Source organism: Lygodium microphyllum, chromosome 3, assembly GCF_053477565.2.
Source record: "Lygodium microphyllum isolate KBCC chromosome 3, Lygodium_microphyllum_v1.1.10, whole genome shotgun sequence".
Lineage (NCBI taxonomy): Eukaryota > Viridiplantae > Streptophyta > Polypodiopsida > Schizaeales > Lygodiaceae > Lygodium > Lygodium microphyllum.
In genome coordinates, this window is record NC_141137.1 from 48,510,653 (window position 1) to 48,527,163 (window position 16,511).

General features: G+C 44.1%; 1 protein-coding gene across 3 annotated transcripts in view; it reads left to right on the forward strand.

Moving 5' to 3' along the window:
- The window catches only part of LOC148038305 (actin-related protein 4-like), a 207,900-nt gene that overhangs the window by 142,813 nt on the left and 48,576 nt on the right, over positions 1–16,511 (forward strand). For all 3 annotated transcript variants that reach the window (XR_015689336.1, XM_087670412.1, XM_087670416.1), the window contains 3 exons: positions 16,064–16,117; positions 16,206–16,259; positions 16,402–16,462. Coding sequence is in view for 2 of the 3 variants with exons in the window: in XM_087670412.1 (XP_087526538.1) it covers positions 16,064–16,117; positions 16,206–16,259; positions 16,402–16,462 (169 nt within the window). In the remaining variant the exon portion in view is untranslated. The remainder of the gene's footprint in view (positions 1–16,063; positions 16,118–16,205; positions 16,260–16,401; positions 16,463–16,511) is intronic.

The window sequence follows — 16,511 nt, forward strand, 5'->3', positions numbered from 1 at the left end:
AGGGTGTCCTGGATGCTCTGGCGGAAAAGGTGAAATCGAGGCAACAGGCGCCTCGTTTCTGACTTCCTTTTTTTGAAGATATATGAAGATAGCCACGTGGAATGTGCGAGGCATTTGCTCTCGCCATAAGCAACATGCCATGTGGACTGTCTTGCATGAGAACCAGTGGGATGTATTGTGTGCAGTTGAGCACAAAAGTCACGGTGAAGCAGGAAAAGTTGTGGATTGTTATGGATTCCGTCTGTTTTATGCAGGGACACATGCTACGCACTATTCGAGCGTGCTGATGATTGTCCATGAGAAATACCAGCCTGTTCTTGTTAAAAATGATGTGCAGGGCTGCTTTCTGGTAATCGAAGTCTTATTTGAAGGAGAGATTTTATGGTTGCTGGGCCTCTTTGCTCCGAATGATCCTGCATCCCGAAGGGATCTTTGGTCGACTTTGCAGGGCTCCATGTCACTTGGCCGAAGGGGGTTTTTGATGGGAGATTTCAATATGTGTGTTGACTCTTCTCAGTCCACTTCAAGGCATTTGGTAATGGATACGCCGGAAAGCCGGGTGTGGAATTCCTTTGCTTTGCGCGTACTTAAGCAAGATCTTTGGTTGTGGCTTCACTCTTCTTTTTCAGGGTTTACTTTTCATTCTGCTCAATATGCAACTACTTGGTCGCGGTTGGACCGAATGTATATCATGCAGGGGGATGATTTTCTTCCCGAGATGCTGGAAATGAAGGTCTTGCAGCAATATGCGTTGTCGGACCATTTCCCCCTCCAGCTTGAGATGCGGGCACAACCTATTGCACCTTTTATGCAGTTGCTGGATAGGCTCCCTTTACGTTTCAACTCCTCTTATTTGAAGCATCCAATTTTTCAGGGCTATATGCAGCAATTGATTGAGAGGTTCTTATTGGACTTCGCCTCTGAGAGCTTGGCTTCATTTGCACGGCTGCTCTCTAATGTGCAGCGGGTTGCTCGGCAGTATGGGATTCATCATGCCTCTCTTTGTCGGCGATGTGGACATGCAGCAGAGGACTTACTGGCTTTGGTCCGTTCCTTGCTCGTGGATTCTCCAGATGATGATTTTCTACTGTCACTAGAAAGGTGTTTGGCCCATCTTATTCAAGTGTTTCAGTTGAAATCCTATCAGCAGGCCAAGCTGCATAGCTTGACTGACACATTGCAAGATAGAGCCTGCCAGTCTCATAAGTTCTTTCACACCTTGCATGCTTGTCCGGCTCACGAAAACATGACTAGACTCCAGGATTCGGAGGGTCGCATGGTCACTGATCGGCAGACCATTGTCAATATGTGCAGAAAATTTTTTTATGGAACTTCTTGGTTCTTCTCCCTCGCCTTCTAGCCAGGTTACGCATGCGTGGTCGGTCTTCTATCATCTGGTCCGCCAGCAGGTTCCACTTGATATGCAAGCCACTTTGGAGGCGGATATTTGCGAGGAGGAGGTTATGGATGTTTTGTTGCACCTGCCTAAGGATAAAAGTCGTGGTTGGGATGGTCTCACTAATGAATTCTTTGTGAACTCGGCCACATAGTTGGTGAAGCCATTGGCAGTCATGTTTCAGCAGGTTTGGGAAACAAGGGGTCATGCCTTCCTCATGGAAAGAAGGCCTTATCAAATTGATTCCCAAGGTCCCTTCGCCATCAATGCTGCAACACTGGAGACCAATTTCTTTGATGGGCTCGATGTATAAAATCTTCTCCAAAGTGCTGGCGAATCGGCTTCACAAGCACCTTCCAGCTATTGTGCATCCTCTCCAATATGGTTTCATTAAGGGCAACATTCTGCATAATATCTTAAATGTGCAAATGGCTATTGACTATGCGCAGCACTCCAGTCAGGAAGTGGTATTAATTCAATTGGACTTGGAAAAGGCGTTTGACTATGTGGACTGGTCTTTCATTGCAGATCTCATGTCTGCTATGGACTTTGGTACTCGGATGTCTCGATTGATCTACACCATTAGTGCTGCGGCTTCTTCAAGAGTTATGCTCAATGGTGGGGTTACAGAGCCATTTGTCCTTGCACGCTCGGTCAGATAGGGTTGCCCTTTGAGTCCTCTCTTCTTTGCCCTGGCGACTCACCCGGTCCTTTCAATGTTATCCTCAATGGCGGCTTCTGCTCAGCTGGCAGGATTGTCTCTTCCTTTGGGGCAGCACTTCATTAGCCAATCTTTGGCTGATGACACCTTTATGATTTTGCGGGCGGACAGGGACAACATTCGAAAGGCATTAGATGTTTGGACGCTCTTTGCTCAGGCCTCTGGTCTTCGCATCAATGCCTTTAAGTCAGCCATTCTCAGTTGCACGGAGCCTGATTTACAGTCATTAGGCTGGCAGGGCCAGGTGGTTTCTTGTGGCTCCATTGTCAGGCATCTTGGATACCCATTGGGAGTGGATGTACGGTCAAAGGACCTACTGGAGTGGATTTCACAAAAACTGGCGGCGAAGTTTATGTATTGGAAGTCGCAAGCGTGGCCATTCCATGTCCGCCTCAAAGTGGCTCAGACAATTATGCTACCAATGCTAACGTATTTCCTGCCATTGCTGCCGTGGACGCCTACTACTTTGAAGGCTCTCACTCATCCCATTCGTTTCATGCTATGGAAGAAGGATTCACTGCAGGCAGGCATTTCGTGGATTTCATGGTCACATACATGTACCCCTAAACGCATGGGTGGTGGAGCTATTTTGGATGCAGAAACTCATATGCTGGCTCTTCGTTGGTCTCTTTTTCGTGCCATGTGTGTGGATCATCACCCGTGGACCATCATAGTCCGTTATTTTCTTGAGGACAGCGGGCTACGCCATGGTAACACACGACTTCGGGCCTCCTGGTGGCATGTCCTTAATGCTGACTCTCGATTTTCCAGTCCCTCTTTCTCTTTGTTACTGCACTTGGTCGGCTCTTACAAAAGGCCCGTTGGCATCCAATGGGGGACTTCTTGCAGACTAACTCCTTTCAGCTGGAATTGTTGGCAGTATCGAGATTACTTTCATGGGAAGACAAACATCAGCTCAGACCGAGATTCAACCGCATGGCCCGATTAGGTGTGACTTTGATTGCGGATGCTGCCCTTGCCACTCGCAATGTCCTCGCATCGTTTCGGACTGCTAGGAGACTTTTCAGGATCCCGCGCGGATACCGTGGTTTATGGGGAAAGCTTTTGTCGGAGCTTCAGGGTAGGCAACCCTTTCCTGCCGTGGCTGTGGATCGTCCTTGGCAGGACTGGGACCTTGCAGGCCGGTTGAGTCTGGAAAAGGCCTCTACTAATCAGGTGTATCATCTTCTCATTCAAGATCACCAATGGTTGGGTGTGAAAGCTAATACTGTTTGGGGACTGCGGAAATCGCTGTCATGGTGGCAGGCAACGCTGATGGAGGGCTGGCTGAATAAGGCACCTTTGAAATGCAAGGTCTTTCTTTGGCGGGTAATAATTGGTGGTCTTCCTCTTGCCTCGGCCCTTTTCAAGTGTCGAATCTCCAATGGCAATTGTTTCTTCTAGACCACTACTGCGGAATCGGCCCGACATCATTTTCTTTCTTGCCAGGTCGCCAAGAATATCTGGTCACTCTTGTCGCAAATCCGGCGCGCAGTGGTGTGGTCCTCACTAACTCCTTTCGACTGGGTTTTTGTGCGCCCAAAGTACCCCACACCGCCACAGTTACATATGAAGATCTTATTTCACTTTTTCAGATATTGGGGATGCTGGCACATTTGGACCACGCGCAATGCTTTTCTCTTTGATTCGGCCTCTAATATACCGAGAGATATTGCCAGGCTTAAAGGGCTCTTGCATTGGCAACTAGATCTCATCCGGCACTCCGACTTGCTCCCTCGGGAGGATTTGCATCCTTGGCATATGGCAATTGCCTCTGGGTCGTTGCCATGATTGGTGTAATCTTTCTAGTGCATTAGTACGGGGATTTCCCACACGTTGGTCTACGGCCCTCGTGTCTCTTGTAATCATGTAATCTTGTACCTTTTTTCCGGAATTAATACAATTACTTTTTATGAAAAAAAGGAATTTACGAAAAATTTTACGAAAAAAAAGAATTTACCGAAAAAAAGAGAGAGAGAGAAATATATACAAAGAGCAAAAAAGAAAGAAGATGAGAGGGAGGGAACAGAGAGAAAGAGAATTATAGAGAGAGAAAATATAAAATTTAAGAGAGAAAGAGAGAGAAAAAAAAAAGGAAAAAAGAGGAGATAGGGGGGATAGAGACAGAGAGAAGAAAACGAGAGAGAGAGAAAATAAAAAGAAGAAGAGAGAATTTGAACATAGAGATAATTATAGAGAGAGGAAAGATAAAATTTAAAAGAAAATGAAATTAAAAAAATTAAAGAGAAAAAAAAAAGAAAAAAGAGGAGAGAGAAGAAAAGGAGAGGAGAGGGGGAGAGAGAGAGAGAGAAGAATAAGAATAAGAAGAAGAGAGAGGAAAAGAGGAAGAGAGATGGGGAAAAAGAAAAAAGAGAAAAGTATTTTTAAAATTTAAATATTTTTTGAGTGAGAGAGGAAGGGAGAGAGAAGGAGAGAGGGGGAAGAGAAAGAGAGAGAATATAAAATTTAAAAGAGAAAAGAAGAGAATAAAAAAAGAAAAATTAGGAGAAATGAGAGAAGAAGAAAAGGGGACGGAGAGAGAGAGAGGAGAAGAGAGAGAATATAAACATAAAGAGAATTATATATAAGGAAAAGATAAAATTTACATACTTTAAGAGAGACTGAGGGGGGGAAGAAAGTGAAAGAAGAAGAAGAAGAGAGAGAGAACATGTAGAGAGAATTATAGAGAGAGAAAATATAAAATTTAAAAAGAGAGAGAATAAAAAATAGAGAAGAAAGAGAGAAGGAAAAGAGAGGAGAGAGAGAGAGAGATAAGAAAAGTGCAAAGAAAAGAAAAGGAGAGAGAGAGAGAGAGAGAGAGAGAGAGAGAGAGAGAGAGAGAGAGAGAAGAAAATTTTTAAAAAGAGAATGAAGAGAGAGAGAGAGAAGAAGAAAAAAAGGGAAAAAAGGGGAGAGGGAGAGAGAACGAAAAGAGAGGAGAGAGGGGGGAGAATAGAGATAGAGAGAGAGAGAGAGAGAGAGAGAGAGAGAGAGAGAGAGAGAGAGAAGAAAGTTTTTAAAAAGAGAATGAAGAGAGAGAGAGAGAAGAAGAAAAAAAGGGAAAAAGGGGAGAGGGAGAGAGAATGAAAAGAGAGGAGAGAGGGGGGAGAATAGAGAGAGAGAGAGAGAGAGAGAGAGAGAGAGAGAGAGAGAGAAGAAAATTTTTAAAAAGAGAATGAAGAGAGAGAGAGAGAAGAAGAAAAAAAGGGAAAAAAGGGGAGAGGGAGAGAGAACGAAAAGAGAGGAGAGAGGGGGGAGAATAGAGATAGAGAGAGAGAGAGAGAGAGAGAGAGAGAGAGAGAGAGAGAGAGAGAGAGAGAGAAGAAAGTTTTTAAAAAGAGAATGAAGAGAGAGAGAGAGAAGAAGAAAAAAAGGGAAAAAGGGGAGAGGGAGAGAGAATGAAAAGAGAGGAGAGAGGGGGGAGAATAGAGAGAGAGAGAGAGAGAGAGAGAGAGAGCAGGGAGAGAAAAAAAGAAGAGAGAGAGAGAGAACCAGGAGATGAAAAAAATAAACTAAAATAGAAGGCACAGAGAGAGAGAGAGAGAGAGAGAGAGAGAGAGAGAGAGAGAGAGAATTAGACATAGGGAATTTGGGGGGGGGAGTGGGGGGGGAGAGAGAGAGAGAGAGAGGAAAAAGAGGAGAGAGAAAGATGAGAAATGGATCGTTGAGCGAAGTTGAAACTTCGCTTGCCGCTTCGAAGTAGCAAAGCTGCCGCGAAGCGGCCTAGCATTCTTCGTGCACGCAGAATGCTAGTATCAATTATCATAAGAGTGGTGGGTGATATTATCCGTTTATTAACAACAAAAACTTCTCCATGAATCATCAGTGTTGAGAAACCATATCATTCAGTACCGTTTCCCTCCATTTCTATTTTTGGTTTTCATTTACAGCCCTAAAAAGGCTTTCTGGGAGTCGGCATGTTGGCTTATGCAAATTATAACCATTACACCACTTTAAATAGTGAAACTTATTGGCATGCGGACACCTTAAAAGCTGTTAGGATCCTTGTGAGCAATGACAATATCCAAATTCCACAATTCCCTTAAGCTTTTCTTAACCAACAGATACATTTCCTTAACCTTGGCTTACAACACTGCAAGCAATAGTCTAGTTGTACTTTTCTGCTGCATCCACCTGACATTAGACACAAATTTTGGCCATAATCTTGTCATGCAATGTGTCTACCCAATTTGCTATTGCATAGTTTTCATCAAACCATAACATATCACAAGAGTGGTGGGTGATATTATCTGTTCATGAACAACAAAAACTTCTCCATGAATCATCAGTGTTGAGAAACCATATCATTCAGTACCGTTTCCCTCCATTTCTTTTTTGGTTTCCATTTATGGCCCTAAAAAGGCTTTCTGGGTGCATATGGTTGTAGGATCCGTTTCATGCCAAGATGCATACGGTATAGAAGAGAGTGCAATTTTGAGAACTGACAAAATACTTTTTGAAGTTAGACTTTAGGCATTGTTGCAAGTTGAGCAACAATTGATGCATGATATGGAGGTTGATTTTGAAGGCCCTATTTTCCGTCAAGAGGTCAATTGTAGCAGAATATCAATGGCATGCAACAAGAATATAATAAATTGGTGCTTATGGTCTCTAGATTGGAGGCAGCAAACAGCATTGTTGATACTGTTATGCAGAAGTTTGTTGATGGGGATCAATCCTTGGTGACATTTTGACTGATATTGTTGAGCAAGTAAAAATCTGAGAGTTGACTATCAATAAAGTTGATGGGGATCAATCCTTATGCTCATATGGAGGAAGAGCAAATGGTGCAGCCAAAACAATCAGCTTATGGCTGTGGTTCCTAAATCAGATATGCATACAGCTTATCACAAGTTTTTAAGCTTATGAGACTTTGATCTTATATCTGTTTTTGTTTTATTCTAAGTTGTATTCATTTTCCATATGTTGTAGTATTTTTTCATGACTAGTTTTCAGGATCTGTTATGTGTAACTGCATCAGAGCGCTGTGGGTATCCTAGAGGAGCTCTATCCATGATTGCTTAATGTGGCTCATCATGAGCTGAAAGGCTATTGATGGGGCATAACAGCATTCTATGAATCATTTTTTTAAATAAGGCTTTTGATCCAGTAATATGATGGATTCAAGTCTTGATTGTGGCCAGTTAATCACGGGGCTGCGCCAGGTTTTAGGGCTTGGAATAACCTTAGAGCTTTGATATTGTGCTTTGCTATATCTAAATGACAAGAAGCATTCTGATTCTCCCTCATGATTTTGCTATCTATTCTCTTTGATTTGACTAGTATTCTCTCTAAGATTCAATGTGATAATTCAGTAACTCAGCAATGGTTGTGCTATATGTTTGTAATTCCTTGGTAGAATTTGCAGTTTTATTTGTTGAAGATTCAGTCTTGTAGCATTTTCTTGTTAGATGTAGGGCTGTAACAATGTTTCTGAAACATGGGAAATACCTAAATTGAATTTCCATGTTTAAGTGATAGAGGTTCGCCAAAATATCCGTGTCCATAGAAAATTATGATCTCATGTAGAGACATAGATTGTTGCTATTTTGACAACAATTGCACTTTGTATGTTTGAGCTATTTGTAATGGGCATTATTCTTCTTTTACATTCATCAATGTGAAAGATGGTGTATGTAAATTGTTGGTTTTTTGAGTGCACTTATATGGTATACAATGTTGAAGCATATTTGATATGTGTTTTGTTGTGGCCTATGGAACTTGAAGTACATTCATATGTATGTAAAATCTCATTACTCTTGATTTCGAATGGAACTCGTTTCTTCTCCCTTAGCAAACTTGTATTAAACCTTTGAAACTTGTTTCATGCCTCCCGTTTCTAAAACCCTTGGCAACTATGCGTCATTGTTGGTGATTTTTTGGATTCATGATCTCCTTTACAGGGAAATTCAAAGGCTGATCTCTTGGCATACACCGTTGAGTCTCCTCTACCTTCTTTAGTAAGCTTTTCTAGTTTATCCTGTCCTTCAGAGCGGGTCACTTTCCATTATGGGTCATTGTTGGTGATTTTTTGGATTCATGATCTCCTTTATAGGGGAATTCAAAGGCTGATCTCTTGGCATACACCGTTGAGTCTCCTCTACCTTCTTTAGTAAGCTTTTCTAGCTTATCCTGTCCTTCAGAGTGGGTCACTGTCCATTATGACTATCCAATGCTTGATGTTAGAGTACCATTGCAAAGAGCCTTGACCTTCTTCGTCTATGCTTTTCTGCATTGACCCCTAGGATCTATAGATTTTTCCTAGGTGAAAACCATGGATTGCACCCATGCCTTGGTGCCCACGCCTTCATGTCATTGTTCATCATGGAGACGAGGATGGTGTCCCTTTGGTGATACCTAGGATTAGGCCAACCTTCATCTTCTTACCAAATGGAAACAAAGTTCGTAATTTCTCTTTTGAGGTCAAGTTTCGGCCATCTTTTCTCTCATGTTTCTAGCTATGGTACACATGCTTCTTTCACTTTTTATCCAGTTTTCTGCACAACCACAAGTGATGCAAGTCTCGACCCCTTCTTCCTTTCTTGGGCGACTGTGGAGATTGTGATTTCCTCCCATCTTAGCTATCAGTGATGTTCCTCACTATTGTAGAGTTAAAGTCTCTCTCCCCTTGGATACCTTTTTGAGCTTGAGAGGGGATCTTGAGCCACTAAAATTTAAGGCTTGCATTAACACAAAACTATCATGCATTTCAGCCTAATCTTACTCCACAAAAACATCCCCCAAAAAATGTATATATTAGCAAGGCATCTATTTTATTCTATAGGACAAATTCCCAAAAATCTCCTATAAAGATAATGGCATCCATCACTCTCACTATCTTACTCTCTGATCATTACCCTTCTTTCCATTGCTCTCTGAGTGTTCTCTGTGCTCTCACTCTCTCTTGCTGCATATACCTCTTCGAGGAGCTGCTATCCTGCGTGGGGTGTGTGGCCCTGCTGTTTGGTGGTGTCACTCTGCTACTCAGCCTGTTGCCAGCTTGCTGCCACCCTGCCCTAAAGGACATTGCTAGCTGCTCAAAACTGCTGCCCTTGCTGCTGCCACCGTCTGGACATGCTGCAACCTTTCACACAGCAGGCTGCATTTTGCTGTTGTCCTGGACTGCCAGGTGACATTATCATCTTCTCACTCTCATGCTGTTTGTGAAGCTGGGTTTCAGCCAGCAGACCTTGCATTCTGCTACCCAGAGTCATCATTGACATCCTATTGTTAGGAGGACTGTGGTTTGGTCCCTCGACTAGTGCTACCCATCTGTAGATCTGAGCTGAGAGTAGTTAGGGTTTTGAGCATTCTGCTTACCTCTGCACTTTCTTCTCCATGCAGCTCCGGATTTTGGGCAAAACATAGATGCCCATCTTTCTTTGCATTTTCTCTTGTTTGCTATTTTTTCAATAGGGTTTGATTGTTGGGTATCTCACACGCCTTACTTACGCCTACGCTCATATGGGAGTGTGCGGGTGATCACTAGGACACTGGGGCACTTTTTACTCTCGGTAGAAGAGGTTTTTTCCCCCAGATTATGTGTACTATTTTGTATGTGCTTGTGGTGCACACTTACGGGCACTTACTGTGTTCGGGTGTGAACAGCCCCTTATAACCCTAAGGTATAAGGGTTATCGTTTGTACTTTCAGCTAACACTCTATTCAGTACTATTGCATTGGGTATCGTGCTCAACTCTGTCTCTCACTCTCACACTGTCTACTGCACTTCAGCTGCACCTCGATCCTCTCCCATCTGACATTTGGTATCAGAGCTGGTCAGCAGCTCTGTTCGGTTCCCGAGGACTTGCGTCAGCACTGACAGCTCGTCGGTACCTGTCTGGTACAGCTCATCGGTACCTGTCTGGTACAGCTGGTCAGTACCTGTCTGGTACAGCACGTGCAGCCTGTACCTTCACCTGCAGCCCCGCCAACTCCGCCAGCTGCGCGCCACCTACAGAGGTCGCTGCCACCTGTGCGCAGCTTCGTCTGACACACCACCTGACAAATGCGCCCGCCACCTGCTCCGCCTGACGCCGCCTCTGTCGCCTGCTGCGCCCGTGGACCTGCACGCCTGTACCTACACGCCACCTGTGCAGGGCCGTCGCCTCTGCACTCTGCTTCCGGCAGGCGCCAGCTCAGCCAGCGCCACCTCCCGTGGAGTCCGCCATTTGTGCAGTACCCTAAGGCGCCGCCGCCTCTGACGCGCCACCTCGAGATTCGTGCTAGTCTCGGGATCCATGCCCGTCTTCGACCTGCAGAGGTAACATTTCTGCATTTTTTATTTCCACACAGGGATTCGTGCAGCAGCAGCAGGTTCAGTTTTCAGCATTGGGAAACGTGCTGTGTCAGTCTGTGACACATTGAATGCACATTTTGGGGCTTTTGTAACAGACATTTGTGACAGAAATTTTGGGCAGAAAATTTTGGGGCTTTTGATGTTTTAGTGCTGCTGAGCACTAATTGCACCTTGGGAAGCGTGCATCAGTGACAGTTTTTTTTGAAAGAGTACCCTTTGCACATTAATTGCAGACTTGTGTTTGCTGCAATTTCTGGAAATTTGCAGATTTCCAGCCCGTACTGCATTGACATTGCTCTATTGCCTTTTGGGAAATAATGGCAAATCAGGGAGGAGATGTATTCACCTATGTGTCCAAGGAAGACCGATTGGATGGGAACAATTATTCCCTTTGGTCTTTCATGATGAAGAATGTATTAGTGGCCAAAAATTTGTGGGATTATGTCAGTGGAGAGGAAGCACGACCGGGAGTTGTGGCTCCCACTACTCCTCCTCCAGGAGGACGTGCAAGAGGGCAACCTCAGCTCCCTCCACCTCAGCCCGCTCAGCGACTTCCCCCAAGAACTGCAGCTCAGAAAGCTTGGGATACACGGGATGCACAGGCTATGTCGCTGATTGCATTGGCAGTTCAGCGTTCTATCATTCCTCATATTCGTTCAGCAGCTTCTTCACAAGAAGCTTGGTTGACATTGGAGCAGATGTTTGCAGGAAAGAATGAGACTCGCATCTCTTTCTTGAAGAAAGAGCTAGAGACTCTAAAGATGAATGAGGGTGATTCTATGCAGGATCATCTCAACAAAATTCAGGACTTGCGGGAGCAACTCATGAATGTGGATGAGTACTACTCAGATGCGCAGCTGATTTCTACGACATTGAATTCACTACCTCCCTCTTACTTGGCTTTTCATACTGCCTTGAACCTCACTATGAGGATTTCGAAAGAGCCCATCACTTTCATTCAGCTTGTCAGTTTGCTTCTAGAGGAGGAGCAAACTAGACGGAACAGTGGTGTGGATGGTATAGCCTCTGAGCAGGCTTTTATGTCAAGGCAGAAGGGTAAAAACAGCCAAGGGAAAAATGCTTCGCAGAGTTCTGGTAGTAGTAGCACTTCACAGGCAAGTCAGAAACAGGGGGGCACGCAAGCCAAGAAAGGAAAATGCCATTACTGCAAGAAGCCTGGCCACTATATCACTGAGTGCAGGAAGCGCATCGCCAAAGAGAAGAAGAAGGAGTCAGGGATGTCTGTTTCTGCAGCTCCTTCCACTGCTAGCGAGTCCGCGTCCTTTGTTGCAGCCAGGGACTATTGTTTTTACACTTGCAGTTATGATGTCTCTTGGGCTGATAGAGCATTTAGCTCTACAGAGGATGCTGACACTTGGTTCTTTGACAGTGGTGCTTCACGGCATATCACATCTCGTAGAGATTTGTTTGCTTCTCTTGGTGCACCTCCCGTTGGGAAGTCTGTTCAGTGTGCTAATAATGCATCATACCCTGTTCGTGGTATTGGGGAGATTCAGCTTACAGCCATTGATGGCTCTATTCTCCACCTACAGGATGCTTTGTATGTGCCTGGCATTAAGAAGAATCTGCTTTCCATTTCTTCTATGGCACGTTGTGGTTTGCAGGTCACCTTTGATGATGACCGTTGCATGGTCCGTGACAAGGAACACATGACATTGGTCTTGACAGGTTCTCTGTGTCATGGGTTATATGAGTTGGATGCTCTTTCGGTAGATCAGTCTGCATATTTGACATCCACTCTTACTCCTGCTATGTTAGAGGCAGAGTTATGGCATGCTCGTTTGGGGCATGTAAACTATGGCAGCTTGATGCTATTACAGCGTACTCAGATGTTGGATGGATTACCTCTCTTGGAGAGACCTCCTGAGCATTTATGCGAGGGTTGCATTTTGGGGAAAATGCATCGTTTCTCTTTTCCCCGTGATGTTGCTTTTAGAGCAACAGCCAGATTGCAGCTTGTGCATTCGGATGTTTGTGGGCCCATGCAGACACAGTCATTGGGTGGTTGTTACTATTTTGTAACATTTATTGATGACTTTACACGTTTTTGCTGGGTCTACTGCTTGAAAAAGAAGTCAGAAGTGTATGATGCATTTTTGGCTTTCAGTGCACTTGTGGAAACTCAGTCTGGTTGCAAGATTAAGACTCTCCGTTCGGACCGAGGGGGGGAATACATGTCCTCTATGCTGAATTCTTATTTGCAACAGAAGGGCATTATCCATCAGTACACTACTGCATATACTCCACAGCAGAATGGGGTAGCAGAGAGGAAAAATCGGTCACTCATGGAGATGGCCAGATGTATGCTGAAGGCAAAGAGTTTGCCTCATAGTTTTTGGATGGAAGCCGTCATGTGCGCTTGCCACATTTTGAACAGATGCCCTACCAAGGCCTTGAAAACCGTCACACCTTTTGAGGCTTGGCACAGCCGCAAACCTTCTGTTGGCCACTTCCGTACTTTTGGGTGTCTTGCATATGCCCATATTCCACAGGTACTTCGAAAGAAGTTGGACAACAAGGCTGTAAAATGCATCTTTATGGGATATAGCAGCGAAAGCAAAGGCTACAGACTCTATGATCCCGTGACCAAGAAGGTTTTTGTCAGCAGGGATGTTGTATTTGATGAAAAATCAGAATTATCCTTGGCTGGTTTTGATACATATCAGGCTGCCCGTGATGTCTTTGAAGGGCTGCTGCCCATCACATTTGGTGATTCAGCTGGTACTTCAGCAAATGAACCTAATGTTCAGCCAGCTGCTCCTATGGAACATGCAGTAAATCAGCACATTGCTGAAACTGAAATTCAGCAGGAACTTGTACACAGTCAGGAAGCAAGACAGGTGCCTAGATGGTACACGCAGACTATGAGAGATAGTCATTTGGAAACACCCTTGGCTGGTCGTACTCGAAGGCAAACTCGACTGCATGATTCAGCACATTCCATGGAGTTTGTTATGGCAGCATGTACTCATGATAATGAGGAGCCTGAATGTTTTGAGGATGCACGACATAGTGTGCATTGGATGGCAGCCATGCAAGCTGAATTGGATTCTATTCATAAGAATCATACTTGGGATTTGGTGTCTTTGCCAGTTGGCAAGCTTGCCATTGGTACGAAATGGGTCTACAAATTGAAAAGGAACGCAGATGGATCCATAGATAAGTACAAGGCACGGCTGGTAGCTAAAGGCTACGTACAGAAAAAGGGCATTGACTATGAGGAGACCTTTGCTCTTACCTCCCGTATGACGACCATTCGGTCTATGATTGCCTTGGCTGCACATTTTGGTTGGAAAGTGCATCAGCTGGATATAAAGACTGCATTCTTACATGGGGAACTTCAGGAAGAAGTGTATGTACAGCAGCCCATTGGTTTTGCAGTTGAAGGCTCAGAAAATTTAGTATGCAAGCTGAAAAAAGCTCTATATGGTTTGAAACAAGCTCCACGAGCTTGGTACGCAAAGATAGATGCCTTCTTGCTTAGTCAGGGGTTTGTAAACAGCCCATCTGAGTCTACCCTTTATGTACATAAAGAGGGGGGATCCATGCTGATTTTGTGTCTATATGTAGACGACCTTTTGCTCACTGGAACACGTGCTGATCAGATTTCAGCATTCAAAAATAATTTACAGCAAACTTTTGACATGTCTGACTTGGGTATTTTGCACTATTACTTGGGCATCCAGTTTGTACATGATGCTAGAGGCATTGGATTATGTCAGTCAAGGTACATTGGGCAACTTCTTGAGAAGTTTGGCTTACAGGATTGCAAGCCAGTTTGTACACCCATGGAACCTGGGCTCAAACTGTCATTACATGATGACAGTGATTTGTTTGATATCCATACTTATGCTCCAGCAGTGGGATGTCTCATCTAACTATGCCACACTCGGCCAGACATACAGTTTGCCGTTTCAGTTTTGAGCAGGTACATGCATCAGCCTCGTATGTCGCATTGGCAAGCTGTGAAGCGTGTGTTTCGTTACTTGCAGGGTACTAGAGCTCTTGGATTGCTTTATGCCAAGGGGGGACCACTGCAGTTACATGCTTACAGTGACTCTGATTGGGCTGGTGATTTTGATACTCGTCACTCCACTAGTGGCAATTGTTTCTTTCTTGGCTCGTCATGCATTTCTTGGCTTAGCAAGAAACAATCCACTGTTGCCACGTCGTCATGTGAAGCGGAGTACAAGGCAGCCTTCACTACTGCAGTTGAGTGCGTATGGCTTAGACGCTTACTTGCTGATTTGGATGTATCTGTTACGGAGCCTACTCCTTTATATACTGACAGTCAGAGTGCCATTGCAGTGGCACGGAACCCTGTGTTTCATGCTCGCACGAAACACATAGAGATTCACTACCACTTTGTCAGAGAGAGGCTACATGCAGGTGATATCAGCCTTGTCTACTGTCCTACCACCAGCAATGTGGCAGACATCTTCACCAAAGCTCTTCCACGAGACAAATTTGAAGCATTTCGCGATGCTTTGAATTTGACGCCCTTTGGTGGCGGATGATCCTTGTACACTTGATCACTCTTCACTCCAGGGGGGTTTGTTGGGTATCTCACACGCCTTACTTATGCCTACGCTCATATGGGAGTGTGCGGGTGATCACTAGGACACTGGGGCACTTTTTACTCTCGGTAGGAGAGGTTTTTTCCCCCCAGATTATGTGTACTATTTTGTATGTGCTTGTGGTGCACACTTACGGGCACTTACTGTGTTCGGGTGTGAACAGCCCCTTATAACCCTAAGGTATAAGGGTTATCGTTTGTACTTTCAGCTAACACTCTATTCAGTACTATTGCATTGGGTATCGTGCTCAACTCTGTCTCTCACTCTCACACTGTCTACTGCACTTCAGTTGCACCTCGATCCTCTCCCATCTGACATTGATGTCAGGATAGGGCAATCATCTTGAGCCACTTAATGTCACCGACTCCTTGTCTCTCCTCAGCCCTGGTCCTAGAGATACGGAGGCTTGAGGTGATTGTATGATCACTGTAATTCATTCGTAAGTACTTAATTTATGCTGTGTTTTTGCGCTGATTCATTGGTAGTGTTTGTCAAACACAAAGTTGTCTCCACCAAGAGGCCATCATGTATCAGAAAAAGATTTCCTTTGATATCTAAGCAAATATACATGGGTGGTGGTAAGTGGGTTGGTCAGATCCCCAATTGCACCTATGCCTTTCAATTCACTGCCAATGTGTCCAAGCTGTTGACCACTCTCGGTGATCAGTTTTATCTTCAGTTTGGTAAAACAAAACTCTTTTATTTGTCGATTCAGTTTCTTGTGCTTGTATTCGCTGTTATCTTCCATTGTACAGTGTTTTTTTCACACTTGCCTACACATTTAGAAGTTGTGAAATAATAGAGCTGAGCTTTAGGTTCCCTTACTTGCTTGAACATGTATTGAGTTGTCCTTTGAAGCTTGTAAAAAAGGTTTTGATTCTAGTTGCTATCAATTTGTTTGTATCATTGCAATATTTTAGCTTTCTTTCATGCAACTAGAATTTTGGTGAATCAGATGATCGTCATGCTTTACCCCTTTCCATATGATTTATGATTTGATGAGCAATTTGTCTGTAGAAATCTTATTCCAGTGCATCTGTTTCTTGTAGATCAGACCACGCTTTTCCTTTAAACGAAAGGAAGTACGCCAAGGAGAGTTCGAGGTGCCCATATTTACAATTGATGATACCTTTATAAAATATTCTAGTTGTGATATATGGAAACCTAACTAGTAGTAACTAACTTTGATAGGTTGTGAATGTGAATTTACCAAATACAACAGAGAGCTACCGCAGATACATGCAGGTTTTGACATGCCTGCACACCTTACAAGCATACTTAATTAGTACCTATGCTTTTGGTCCTTTGAATCTTTTGGTACAATATGAAGGTACTACTTGCCAACATCTAGTTTTAGAGAAATGATTGATTTTTACTGTTATTGCAGAGGCAAATTGCAGCTGATATAAAAGAATCTGTCTGCCGTGTTCCAGAATCAAGCTTTGATGGTACACATATGGGTGCATGCACATGCATTCGCGCGCGTGCGCGCACACA